Raw genomic sequence first — 14,102 nt, forward strand, 5'->3', positions numbered from 1 at the left:
TAAAAGGTATTTTTTGAGAAACAGTAACAGTAAGTCGAGGTCCTCGAGCATGCGGCCATAACTGGCCACACAACATAGCATGCAGTTTGCTGCAGCAGAATGCGAGATTATCTGTGGACAGACAGAGAGATGCACGGTCACGGTGTATCCACGCATGCCAGCCTTTGCTCAAATCTCCCAACAGACATACCGGTAATCATATTCCATAATACTTTCGGTACATTTCCCTGTTAACACTGAAGTAAACATGATGAATGACTTATGATGGAGTGTTTCATATGTTGTATTGTTACTTCGGAGGATCTGAATTCTGCATAAAGGTCACCGCTGTCTGTCCTGCAGATTTGCCTGAACTTGCATTTGTCGGCCCCGGCTCCCTGCACTCGCAAATTTATGTTGATGACACAGCTGTATCTTGCCACATAAAAGTGTATCGAGCACAAGCTTAAACACAATATGTATTTATGAATAACCTAACCCCGCCAATGAACACACCATCCTCCGGATGAAGGCAACATTACCCTTCATTGAACAGGCGTAAAAATCCAATACCTCTGTGCCTGGCGTCCGCCAGGCAGGGATGTGCAAAAACATCTCCACCCATCAATTTTCTAATAAGCATCATGAAATATGACAAGAATGGAAAAAAAAAAACAAAAAAAACCTAATGACACACAAGGGTGGAGGTGAGAAATCGGGCCTCGTGATTATCGGTCTGTCGAGTTAAGAGCCAAGTATTGAACCCAGTGATTGATTTGAAGACACACGTGTGTGTGTGTGTGTGTGTGTGTGTGTGTGTGTGTGTGTGTGTGTGTGTGTGTGTGTGTGTGTGTGTGTGTGTGTGTGTGTGTGTGTGTGTGGACTAACCCTCCGCATTCAAACACATCCTCCTCTCATTCTGACCTCCAGCACATCTTGTTTGACACATGTCATAAAGTGTTAGGCTAATATATTGGTGTTTAAACAGCATAACCTTTTATTAGTGCCCGGCTTCATTTAGAGCCACGGAGCAAACCCGGTCTGTCCGACCTTGTTTTTTTAAGGCCTTGAGGAAGAGACCGCAAACTGCTTAACATTCCGCCGGAAGAGCTTCAAAAATGTATTGTGAGTGAACACATTATACTGTGTCACTGTGTCGAGTCAATAAGAGGGAAATAAATGTGTTCTTTGGTAGCTTTCCACTGTGCACTCCTATTTCCTGTCGCTGAGTGAATTAGAAATAGAGCTCCATGTAAAGGCACGTTGCCCTTGGGCTCACAGCGAAGTAGAGAGGCAGCTGTGTGAAGAGCTGTCTCCAGAGTCGACACTGTATCCTTAAAACGTCCACTGATTCACTGGCCACGTTGGAGATGAGCTCTGGAGTGCCACATGAACCAAGACCACCACGTTCTCGTACTTTACATCTACGGGGGTTTGGTTGGCTTTGTTGAGAAACGGACTTACTGGTCATATCCTGCCACACTCTGGAAAAAGAAGTCAGCATTTCTATCCGTCTATTAAGAAGCAAATATATAGACAACGCCATCACTCTTTCTATTAGATTTCCCAACAGATCTGATTTTCTGCCTGAAACCCTCCACGGTCATTTTGTACAAGCTAGATAGCTGCAGTCTTCCTTCTCCAACACATTTCCTAGTCTGACTCTTGAAAACACTACATTTAGCACTTTTAGAAATTGTCATCAGTTGTTATAGCTCTGATTAATGACTCTAAACAACCAGAGGGAGAGTGGCAGACTCTTTACCATAACGCTCTTTGCTTTCTGCATCTTGGAGGGCTGGTTTTACATCAGTCCTTAGAGCCTTAACTTTTCGGTCTCCGCTTCATGCAAAACAACATTTTCATCCATCCATCCATCCATAGTTTCCCTACAAACCCATGCCACTAATGCTGACATTGCCTTTTAGCTTCAAATGAAAATGATGTGTTTGAGTCTTACAATGTACCTGAACGGTTAATAAACCAGTTCCAGCCGTGTGTGCTCATGTCTGCACTCTGCTCGCAGGCTTCAGTGAAGACAGAAACTTGAGGTGAAAGTCTGTTGTCAAAGACTCCGCGCCTCATTGTTTCTGAGAGCAGCGAGTCACTCTCTGGTCCGAGCCTCTTGGAATCTGATTTCTATCCTCCACTTCATTTCGACCAACTTTTGACATTTTTTTTTTGATTCACACTTGGCTTGGAGGATCTTCTCCTGTCGCCTCCGCTCGCGCGTCCGAGTGTAAGTGACGTCGCGCTGGTACCGGGAGCTCTCCTCCATTCCCCGGGAGCGGCGGAGACGAGCTGGTCGCTTCCACCGCGAGTCTCCTCTTCTCCGCGCGGCGCGCTAACATGTCCCGGTTTAAAGCGGATGTATTTGGCTGCAACAGGCGACACGAGTGGCTGCTGTCCGCGGCGGCATGAAGCACTGAGGACCAAGGTGAGACTCCGGCGGCTCTTTTCTTTCCCTTTCACTCCTCTCCGAGCGAGCGGCCGAGCGCGGAAACTTTTGACGCTCCGCCACGGAGCGCGGTGTGGGCGGCCAAATAGTGCGTCGTGATTAGAGAAAGTCAGCCGACTATTTAGAGAAAAATGTTCTGGTTATTTGTCTGCTTTGATGCACTACTCTGAATTGTATATGTGTTGGAATTTAATAATCAGCAAAGGCGACACGTGCGATACAATACATCGGAATGTGGTGAAGCTTTAATATTGTAGTCTCATATTTTGGCAATCTACCTCCACTGCTGTGCTATCACTATTCTGTGCATAACTCACCTGTGCGTGTGCGTGTGTGTGTGTGTGTGTGCGTGTGTGTGTGTGTGTGTGTGTGTGTGTGTGTGTGTGTGTGTGAGGCGGCAGGGCGCCGCGTTCCACATCCATTTGAAATGAATCAGTCATGCTCTGAGCAGATAATAACACACATGATTCCTTGTCATTTGCAGACAACACTGAGACAGCGCTCTTCTCATCCAATTGATTGTTGTTCTCTCACGCTGGATAACCACCTTTTTTTTTATATATATATTGTCTCATTGTTTTATAAAACACCTGTCCCTCGAGGCCCGGATCACTGGTCCTGTCTTCCTGGTCCCACCGGATGTTACAGGCAGGGGTTAAGGTGCTGTGTGCGGGGTGTGTGGGGCCTCTCAGGGCCCATCCAGGCTACGTTCAGCTACGTGGAGGCTTGTCTGCCTGCTGGGAGGTTAACGTGGGCGCCATGTGTCATGTACTGACTGCTGCTAACAACCTCTCTCTCGCCGGTAATCAATTAGAGGAGAAGACGGTTCTTTCTTGGTACAATTGGACTCTTTATAGATGATTTATTGTAGGGTGAAGGAGAAATTATGTTAAGCCATGTCGCCTTTAGTCAGTTGGGGGCCACGCGGTTATCTGTGAGTTTTCATGTGACTTTATAATATATCCATTTAGTTAGTTAGTTAGTGCTGCTTTTTTTAGAATGACACCTTCACGCTGAAGTGATACTTTCTTATTGGAATTCATCCATTAAAACCTTTTGTAAGCAATGATAGTAAACCTACACAAAACCAGAATCCTCATATTTATTTACAGAATAGTTTTTTTGACAAACACTTTTTTGGAACAATTACGCACCGTTATGAAATGTTACATCGACACATAAACCGATCAGCAATGAACGGGATTAAGCACTAGGATGTGGCATTTCGATCCAAACAGAATCACAAACGCATCAGCACTTTACATCTTATAGATGTTGCACACGCTCTCGGCTGGCAGCCCAGTAATAATCGAGTCTGAGATTTTCCTCCTACTATTTTACCCGGATGCAATCATTCCCTTGAGACTATTAACGCGCGCATCTCTTGGATAAGTAAACGGGATCGGACGACTTGGGTGAAGTCCGCCAGGAAGAGGTTCAACCACCGGCGATCCTCGTCCCTCCGGAGTTTCCAACGGGTCCCGAAAGAGCGCGGTGTGCGTGTGTGGGTGGGGGGGTTGAAGGCGAGGTGGAGACGGACTGGAAGGGTGGGGAGAGAAACTATAGGTGCGCAAGGGGGGGGGGGGGGAGCTGAGTGTGCGTCTCATCTAATAGAGCCTCGGAGCGCGTTATCGTCCCCGTCATCTCCGTCTGGGCGGTCGGCGCTGCGCCGTGCCGGGGAAGCGAGCAGAAGGAGATGCGCTGATGCGAGCGGATGTTCTCAGTCGCCGAGTGTAATTGGTGTGATTCTTGTCCCCGTCGGGTGGCTCAAACCTGATTCATAGCGCGGGAGAAAAGGGAGAGAGCGCGGGGGACGAGATCCGCAAGCAGGACTGTTTGGAAATGAAGGAATTATAAAAAACAGGAGGGACGCACGCCAGCTGCTCAAAGTTTCTTTTGCAGAAGTGGGTTGTTTTTCTCTTTCTGCAGACGTCCCAGCGCCTCAGACTGACTGCGTGGTGGAATGTCATTTGGAGAGAAGGATGATGGACACTTTGGCACCGGAGCTGCTGCTCAGAAATCCCCCCGTTTACGCAAGGCGCGGTGCTGACCGAGCCCCCAGGACGGCGATCAGTCATTTGTTTTGAAGTGGCAGGAAAATCCTCCTCTTGATCGTTTTCTCCCCCCCCCCCCCCCTCCTCCCCCCCTCCCGATCGCCACACAAGAGTGAGAGATGGTGCGCGCAGCGATTCCTCAGAGACTGACGTGCGTACTCATCACATTCCCGTTAAGGAGCGCATCTTAAAGAGCTTCTTTCTTCATCCATTCTCATTCTGCGGCTCTGAACTTGTTGAACGGCGTTAACGAGCCCGGGGACAGGAAGTACCCCGTCCGAGACATGTAAGTTTCGTCCTTTGCTTGTAAAGTTTACTTTCTATGTGTTGGGGGCGGGCTACGCTCCGCTCCTACGTTGAAGCGGCTGCTTGTTGTCTTGGGAAGTTACTTGGCTGTGGCCTGGCTGCGTTTATTTCCCGTAATGAACAGATAAGGAGCGTCCGGGGAGTTGTGGCTCTTTTCCTCCTCAACAGCGCAGACGACCTTTAAGCTTCTCGGAACCACAAAGGAAGACCTATTAATATTTACGAACGAGGCGACCGCGAACGCATCCAGGACTTCACAGCGCGTCCTCAGGTCATTTTAGAGGCGCCCCCTTGTGGAACGTGTTGCCTAATTGTTGCCGATCCATCACGCATAAGTACATTTGTGTCATGCTGCAGCCGGTCGGCCTACCTGTCGTGCGTCATCACAGGAGCAGCGTGTCGCGGTTCCGTTTGTTTTGGTGCGCGCTTTTCACGTTGCCTCACCATTGACTTCTCCTTTAATACAAAGTGCTTGATTCCAACGCTCCTTTGTGCTTTACAGCCCAGGTGGGAGCACTTGAGGCAAATATAATTACACAATAGTCTGCGGCTTTGCATGCTGTCCGGTTATGATGTTACTCATAATAGTTATACCCTGCAAGAGCCACATGATTTCACCTCGGCCTTGTATGGGATCACGGCGGCCATTATTTAAAGGGGCTCATAAACTTCATGTCTCAAGAGCGAAGGCACATGCTGAATGGACGTGAACACAGTGTGCATATGAAGCTTTAACCAAACTGGATGAGTTATTAGATTTCACGTTGCAACTCCCAGTCACAGTCAATGGTCAATTTAAGGCCTTTTTAATTGGGATTGCATGCTTTCTTACTCTTTACTCGCCCTACCCAATAATGACTAATAATGAGTCGTGCTCTGTGGTTGATGGCAGCTGCAGCTTTAAACCATGTGGCTATTCCTGCCTGTTTCCAGCATGAGAGAGCTACCTGGGCGAGCGCATGTGTTTGGAGCTAAAGTGGACGTTTTGAGTATCCAGACATGTCACTGTGGTTGCAGAATAATGTGCCAGTAGCCTTTTAGGAAAAGTGTCTTTAATAATGCATAAGGTGTTCCTGCGTCGCAAAGGGAAGCATGCTTGGTGGCGAGGCGAGGCAGGGAGACGGGGGGGGGGGATGCAGGGAGGGCGGGAGGAGGCGTGATCCCGTCTCACTGTCTCATTGGGCGCCCTGTGCACGCCGCGTATGTGGCGCTGGAGTAACTGACGCCCGGGGGGCGTTCAGCTCGACTCGGGTCGGCGTCGGCCAAAGCCGCCCTGTCAAAAGTGCTGCTCTCGCACACGCAGAGTGCATGTGGCAGCCTGGGCAGCTCGGGGGAGGGGGTGGACTGAGTTCGAAGGGGACCCGGGGAGCGATGGAGGATTGTGGCAGATGCGGCTGGTGGAGGCAAGTGGAGCACGTCTTCAGCAGTCTGGGACTCGCTGGCCTTCAGAGGCCTGACCTGTCTGGCTCCAGTAGACGCTGGATTTGAGGAGAGGCTGCAGCCACATCCCGTTAAAGGAACCACTACCTCAGTAGGGTTCAAGCATGGCTTCTTGATAGCCAGCACTAATGTGGCCCTTTTCCATTCGCTCTCCTGAGATTTTTTTTTTTTTTTGTGAGGGTGGAGAAAGCCTTGAACTCGAGAAATCCAACTAATGAAATTATTTCAGTGCGAGACGCTTGTTATGACTGAAATTTGTACGGCATGGTTTCACAGGCAGGGTCGTAGCTGATCACATCAGAGGTGGAACACAAGCCTCTGTACAAGGCTGTTTGTGCAACCGTAGAGCAGAGCCCCGGCTTTGATTCCTTCTAGAGCGGCCCACCCATCCCCGGAGCAGGGTCACTTAACCAGCTGTCAGTACTCCAGTCATTTGCTACCTGTCGTCATTATTAAAAGATCATAAGCCGGCCGATTGAAGGCGGCGACATTTTAAGAAGTGGAAAAGAGCGCTAAGTGATGGGCTGACTCGGAGGCAAGCCCCAGGGAAGCATTACAGGCGTGCTCGCTGTTCCACGGTAAAGCTGGCTGTCATGTTTGCGGGGCCATGCTCCACTCTCCGGATGTTTATTCATGAGGACGGCGGGCCTATTGGCAGGTTGTTAACAGGCAACATCAGGGATTCTGAAAAGGCAGGCAGAGAAATCTGGTGAGTCGAGCACAGAGAGCAGGCAGGTGGCTTTTTTTTTCTGAAGCAGGGCCAGCTTCTATCTCTATCTATCTTTCATCTGTTTCTGACTGTCTGCCCTCCCGTCTTTCTGCCCTTCTCTCTCCTTCACTCTTGTGGGGAATATGAAACAGGGAGAGTCAGAAAAGATGAAAGTAGGTAGAGACGGGACAGAAGCAGGGTCAGAAATTGCCCTTCAAAGTGCATAAAATGCGTGAAATTAAAAATGAAAGGGGGGCAACTAGCTGGGATATCGGCGCTAACCTTGTAATTATTCCACCTTATTCTGTGCTGAGCACAATTAAGCTTTTTGAAAGCTTAAGTGGACATTTCTTTTCCAATTTTGGGAAATACTGAATAATAGAATTTGTTGGTTTAAAAAAAAGAAAGAAAAAAAGACATGCAGGTGTGTACGTTCTCCCCCTTGTGGGCCATCGTAGGTGATTTATGTGAGATTATGACCTGACAGTTCTTTCCAGTGGGTCCTGGGGAAGAAAATGCACCTTTTTGATTAAATAACGACTAAAAGTGCAGTCTGGAGCAGTTTTCAATGTTGGCACCACGCAGCCAGCAGCAGGAGAAAACGCTGAACCGACACAAAACCACTGGTCAGTAAAAAATAAAATCATCAATATGGGCAATAATTGGAAAGTGGAAAGATTGGAGATCAAGTGGTTGTGGACAGAAGGAGGAAAACAATGTGGCTCAAAATCAACCAACTGAGAATTTGACACGATTTGATTTTGCAGTTTGATCAAATCATCGTCGAGAGAAAGTCCTCTGAGTAAGAAGTCGTGCAGAAGCTGTAGGGCAGATATGAGGGACGCGGGCCTTCATTTGATGATATGTTTGCCTTAAAAGTGACTCCCACTCGTAGTAAAGAGCGGCTCCGGGGACGTGCGTGGAACGGCTCCCTCGTGATTTGGAGAAACACTCCGTCACGCTCGAGTGGCCCCGGGGATGAAACAGAAGCGGACACCAAGAGGCTGTTCCTCCGCCCCAGAGACGGGGGAGCGGTCCCGTTCACGGGTGGCTGTTTGGGCGGGTGGGGTGGGGGCGGGGTGAACTCATCAGCCTTGTGAAACATTCATGTGGTCGGATATAAAATTGAGCATGCAGGGTGTGAGTGCACACCTCCCTGGTCTGCTGTATGTGGCTCACGGTGAATGTGGATATATTCTGTTTGAAACTTGATCAGATTGTCAAGCAGAAAAACATGCAAATATCCAAGTTTACGCTGTAATTATTATTTACATGAATAAGATATTTACCTCTCGACTAAAATGTTTTTTCCAATTAAAATATTTGAATGGTTTAATGGCTACCTCCCTTCATCTTCAGTTTCGTGTCTTTTATTAAAATATCTTCATAACATAGTCGAAAGTTTGTGTTTTAAAGATATTTTAATAACTTCAACTTGAATCTTCCCTCTTTGTTACTCCTCAAAATGACTGCTTTAATCTTTTATGTTTTTATATTTACATTTTTCATATATTTTTCATATTTTATTCATATGTCCTCCACTCATAAATGTGTTTTCCTTATTGTTCCTTCACTCAGATGTTTGAGCTCCACTGTGCAGAATGAAGTATGTGCAGTTTGACACTCGAAGCCTGTTTTCACATTCATCTGCTGAAGGGGGAAGTTTCTTTGTGCTCGCCTTGAATCTCAGTTTATCACACAAGTCAGCCTCTCGCAAGGAAAACATATTGCATATTATTCAATTTTGCATTTTCAATGAGGTAGAAGGCATTTGAAGAATTTAAACAGGTATTTGAATGTCGTTATGGGAAAACCATATCAGCGTACATTTTAATTATTTAAAGCGGAACATTTTTGTTGGTCTCCAAAAGTGTCTGGAAGGCAACTTCTGTTATTTTGTTTCTGATGGTTTAATACACAGGTGAATAACAATTTGGTTTACTCAACTTTCCTATAATTATATGCCAAAAGTGGTTCAAACCTTTTTTGTTTAACACAAATTTACATTTTTTATACCACCATGTCATTTATTTTTTTACATATTTAAGTTATTCCTAAAACACTGCAGCTAACGCCATTGATATAAAATAGACCAGATGAAAGCATTTCATTTTATTTATTTGTTTGTCTGGCAGTCCCACCGAGCGACCTCCCACCGTTACTGTAAGTGTTTATCCCTCCGTGCCTACGGTGCAGTATATATTCCTGTACATGGGAGAATTTCAGACTTCCTGCGAGCGCGCCTCCTCTGATGTCGTCGGGCCTTGATCGATGGTTGGAGGAAGCGACCTGCCCCAAAATAAACCCCTTTCTCGCTTAAAATGCACATCCACGCGTCTTCCATCTGCTCTCCTTTTCCCTCCCTCACCTCCTCTCCTCGGGCCGGCGGAGGGTTATAAGCAGGCTGTAATGAAAGGAAGGAGCCGCTGTGTGCAGGACGCTACAGTGATAATGACCCCGCTTTTGTGATCTCGACTGCTTGTTACGGTTAAGTCTCGCCACCGCTTGTTGTCTCATTACCCATGACTTGAACCTCTGCATGTGAAGCGCATTCACACACTCTCTCTCTCTCACACACACACACACACATCTCTTTAGTCTCCGCCATAACACGGTAATATTATGTCTGTTAATGGGAACAGGGAGCTCGGTGCCAAGAGTTCCTGTGGATAATTGGCTGCTTCCTCACCTGCTGACATCTCCCCCATTGACATTCTAACATTTTACATTTAAGGTGCTTCATTTCTTCCCGCCCCTTAACTTCTCCCTCCTTCCTCCGTCCTCATACTGGCGATACCTGCTCCTGTATTTTTTTCCCCTACTGATTGTTACAATATCTTTCTCCATCATCTTGTGTAAAATTGAATCCCAGTTCCCCTCTGTGTCTGTGGATGATGCTTATTTCTAGGTGATGGATCTTTATTTTGCACTAGAATTAAAAAAAAAAAAAGTTTAATAGAGCGTACGCCAAGTGTTTGATTGCAATATTTGTATTCAACTTGCATCCAGTTTTGGAGGCTATTTTTTCATCTTATTGTGCCATGTTCTTGAATACCTCAGCTTTACCAAGTTTTGCTGCAGACACCATCTTTTTTCCCGGTAGAATTAAAGGATATTTTTTATATGACATATTTGTAAGCTGCTGAGCCTTTGCCCTGACCTTGGCTGCTCCTTAAAACGATGCTTTAATTCCATCAGATTGAAATGGTTCTGAATGGCACAACATATCAGATACAGATGCAGATTTAGATCTACTATAATTTGGTATGACACATCAAATTTACACTTTGAAGCAATAAGAAAACACAGCTGATACCTCATTCCCATGCAGGTGTCTAACTGTAAATGTGCCTGAATATAATAAATGTTTCTTCAGCCTTCAGGTAGACCCACACAACACAATTCCTGTAGTGTAAACCGTACATTATTTTTACTGGACACCCAGACTTTTTATACACCTCAATAAACTGTTTTTGGTATGTTAATATAATCCAATTATGTCCCCCTTTTTTCCCCACACTCTTATTTATTCTATAGTTAATGCTGCTGTGACCCAGTGGCACAAATTTGATTTAATAAACTTTATTAATAACATTTTTAATAAACACACAATGTCTCTTCTCATTGATCACTGATGACTGGAAAGCGTATTGGTCAGCACACACACACACACACACACACACACACACACACACACACACACACACACACACACACACACACTGACTCAGCTGACTGATTAAGCAGCATTAAATGTCTACCAGTCTGTCCCTCCTGTCTGCGAGCATTGACCATCAATCACCTGCAGTTAGGCTGCTTGGAGGCCTGAAACATCCCACATACATGTATCAACGGGATCAGTAAACGGGCTTACTGCGACATCAAGATCTATGCAGGTTGTAGACAGTCTAAAGACAGACTTTATAAGGTCAATTCAAAAACAAGATAAAGAAAAGGAGAATGTTTTCTTAAAAAGGGCCTGATTACCTAAAGACTGTAGCCTACGGAGGAGCGGTAGCAGCAGGGCACAGCAAGTCTTCTTTCTCATGCCTGATGCTCAGCTCCAAAAACTTTAGACAAAAGGAAATGTGAGGCCACCGCTCCCAGTTGGCAGATATAAATGGGTGCTGTGTAGCCGGGCAGGTAAATCACTGGGTGTGATGTAGTGCGGTGGCTCCTGCTACGGGCAGCTCTGCCAGTTAAGAGGAGAAAGCAGCACCAGTCACAAGATATTTATCTTAACATACGTTTTTTTATCCACGGTTAGCAAAGTAGGACTCCGAGTGGCCACTTGATCTCGTTTAAGTGAAAGTCTGCTGTTGGCATTTTTACTCACTCATATCAGAAAGAAAATTAAAGCCACTTTGATCAATATTGTTGTATGAACGCGGATCAGATGACTGTGTGTAATGTGAAAGGTGTCAACACTTAATTAAAAGTCACCCATGAGTCTCTGCCGGTCCACCGACGCCTGTTCTCCATCATAGCACTTCATTTGAGAGATGGCAGCTGAATGTAACGCGGCCTGATCCCGCCGAGTGTGATGAGGGTTTGGCGTGAACGAAGCAGGATCCAATTTACCCTGATGGCCTCACTTCCTTAATGCCTCTGTTTTGATGGACAACCAACACCGACATGGCACCCCTGCCTTGCACCCGTCCAAAGTTCTCATCACACATACACCTTTCACCCGTGCCATGGCGCCAGCTAATGTTGCCTCACTGTCAAAATCGACTCCCATTAGGGAAGGTATATTCACCCCCTCCTTCTTCTGTTTCTCGTTTCTCCGCAGCACCAGATCACCACGCAGGAAGACGACCATGATTGACAGCCAGGCGAGCTGAGAAGACCTGCCACTCATCTTCCTATCAGCGTGTCAGAGGGCTATCTCCTTCTCGCCTTCCCCCTCTTCCTCCTCCTCCTCCACCACCACCATCCCTCCCTCAATCCTCTCCTCTTATCTTCTCAATGGACTGGTAACCTCACCGTCCCTTGTAGTTATCCACCGCTCCAGACTCCTGAAAGAGAGAAAATAGTCAGGAAAAACAAGGAGACACTTCTAAACCGACTCTCACTCCACCTGAGGGGAGTTTGGCATGCCTCCTCACTCCAGTTGAGTGAGTTGGAATAAGTGGAAGTAGAAGAGGGATCCCTTGTTAGCACACCTCCAGAAGGAGACACAGCTCCGAGAGAGGACCAGCCATGCGTTTCCATTTTGCGCTGACGCTGCAGGCGCTGTGGACCGGCGTCTGCCAGGCGGCCATGCAGCACTACCCGGCAGCATGGGGCCACTACGACGTGTGTAAGTCCCAGGTTTACTCAGACGAAGGCTTAACCTGGGACTACATGGCCTGCCAGCCAGAGGCCGCAGACATGACCCAGTACCTGAAGGTTACTCTGGATCCCCCCAACATCACCTGTGGAGACCCTCCGGAGAGATACTGTGCCCTGGTGAGTACATGCAAAAGTGAGAATGAAACTCCCAAATCTTCTGTTGCATACACACACACACACATGTAATACCAGGGCGGTCTCTGTCTGTGTGTGTCGTGTATCTACTCGGCTTGTTCTGACCCCACAGCCGTGACAGACACTTGCAAAGCCTGTGTGACTCAGACGCGATGCTGGCGCTGGAGAAAGTAGAGCTTTGTGCCCATTGACGTCACGTTCTGCCGCTTGGAAAGCTGCTTCTGGGTGTGCGTGGCAAACACAGTCTCATGTGCTGTTGCTCACTCGCAGAAAACACTGTTTAATGTGGCTCAACATTGAAGAGACGTCTTCATCTCACTCCCCGCGCACATCCGAGTCACATGAGAATACAGTTCTCTCATTCGTTGTGACTTCTGCTTCCTCGGTTGCGTCAGTGTTTGTCGAATCGGTGGGTGGCCTAAAAAATTCAAACAAATCTCTGGGTCCAATAGTGCACAGGTGGACTAAAAATACCACAGTGTACAGTATGAGAACTTAAGTTGAACGCTATTTTAAGTGTCGGCACGTAAGGTTTTTGCATTTCTTTTGCATACAGTGGCCCTGCAGTCACTGTCAGCGTTTGCTAGTTTCCTTATGGTCATGTTTCACCCGTAAAATGTATATTAGTGCCACCTTGCTTTCAGCATGTTTGAGAAACGACCGTCTGCCTGAGTCAGATTTGCTGCTGATAAACTTTTGAGGTAAAGATAGTCTTGCTATCATCTGTGAATTAGCATCCCTAAACTAAGATAACCTGATGACCATTATACCTGCACGTTAGCATCGCCGCTGCAAGCATGTTAGCATGTGGGTATTTGCATTTAGATCAAAGAGCTTGAGTGCAGCCTCACAGAGCCGGTAGCATGGCTGTAGACTCTTAGTCCAGTTCCCAAAGGGCTTGTCACTGAACAAATTGGCAATGATCGACTTGTTGATGAAGGGTTCCACATTGTTGCATGCTCGTTTAATCTTGATGGCGGAAAAAGTGGTATTTAGTTATTTCAGGGGGAGAGAGGTTTCATATCCAAGCGATAAAAAAGCAGCGATTGGTTGATTGCCTTACCCTTTGAAGTTCATGCGGCGCTGTTGATTTTGCAAATTACATCGCAATCATGAACTTCACAAATTCCTGGTAGAGCTGAAAGTAAAATGAGCAAAAGGATGCATATTAGGTCAAGTATTTAATTAGCAAACCGCCTCCCTCCTTATTCCGGGTCCTTTGCACTTTGAAAATCACAGCTGGTCGCCTCAGATTTATGCTAAATGATGAATCCATTTTGGGCCGTCGTGTGTTACCAAGTCATCAAAGATTCTCTTAGAACAAATGCACTCCTCAATGGCTTCAAGAGCACTTTAGATAAATAGCGAGATGTTCCAGGAAAATAGTAACTTGAGGGGTATAAATAGACAGTCTTCATCAGCAGAAAGTCAGCCGAGACGAGACACAGAGGAGCAGAGAGGGATTAACAAAATACAGATGACAAAGACAGTGAGGGAATGATCAAGAGAGGAGCGAGACGGAGCGAGCATGGGGGAGACGGAGACCCAGAGGACGATGTGCAAAGCATGCGGTGACTGAAGAACTAATATCTCCTGCGTGGGGCGGGATGGAGGCTCTGAAATGTGAATAATTCAACATGTTTTGTCGCTAATGTGTTTTATTCATAGGACATATTATTCAGCCCAC

At 46.7% G+C, this 14,102-nt stretch overlaps 1 protein-coding gene across 8 annotated transcripts in view; it reads left to right on the forward strand.

Moving 5' to 3' along the window:
- The first annotated feature begins 2,179 nt into the window (after positions 1 to 2,179).
- ntng1a (netrin g1a) overlaps positions 2,180 to 14,102 on the forward strand; it is a 96,705-nt gene continuing 84,782 nt past the window's right edge. For 2 of the 8 annotated variants that reach the window (XM_084034084.1, XM_084034085.1), the window contains exons 1-2: positions 2,183 to 2,416; positions 11,739 to 12,397. In XM_084034084.1, the coding sequence (XP_083890210.1) occupies positions 12,149 to 12,397 (249 nt within the window). In that variant the 5' untranslated portion in view covers positions 2,183 to 2,416; positions 11,739 to 12,148. Of the gene's footprint in view, positions 2,417 to 4,095; positions 4,778 to 11,738; positions 12,398 to 14,102 lie in introns of those variants that run through there. The other 6 variants (XM_084034083.1, XM_084034087.1, XM_084034086.1 and 3 more) reach the window with 6 other exon arrangements.

Source organism: Eutrigla gurnardus (assembly GCF_963514095.1).
Source record: "Eutrigla gurnardus genome assembly, chromosome: 18".
NCBI classification, from domain to species: Eukaryota; Metazoa; Chordata; class Actinopteri; order Perciformes; family Triglidae; genus Eutrigla; species Eutrigla gurnardus.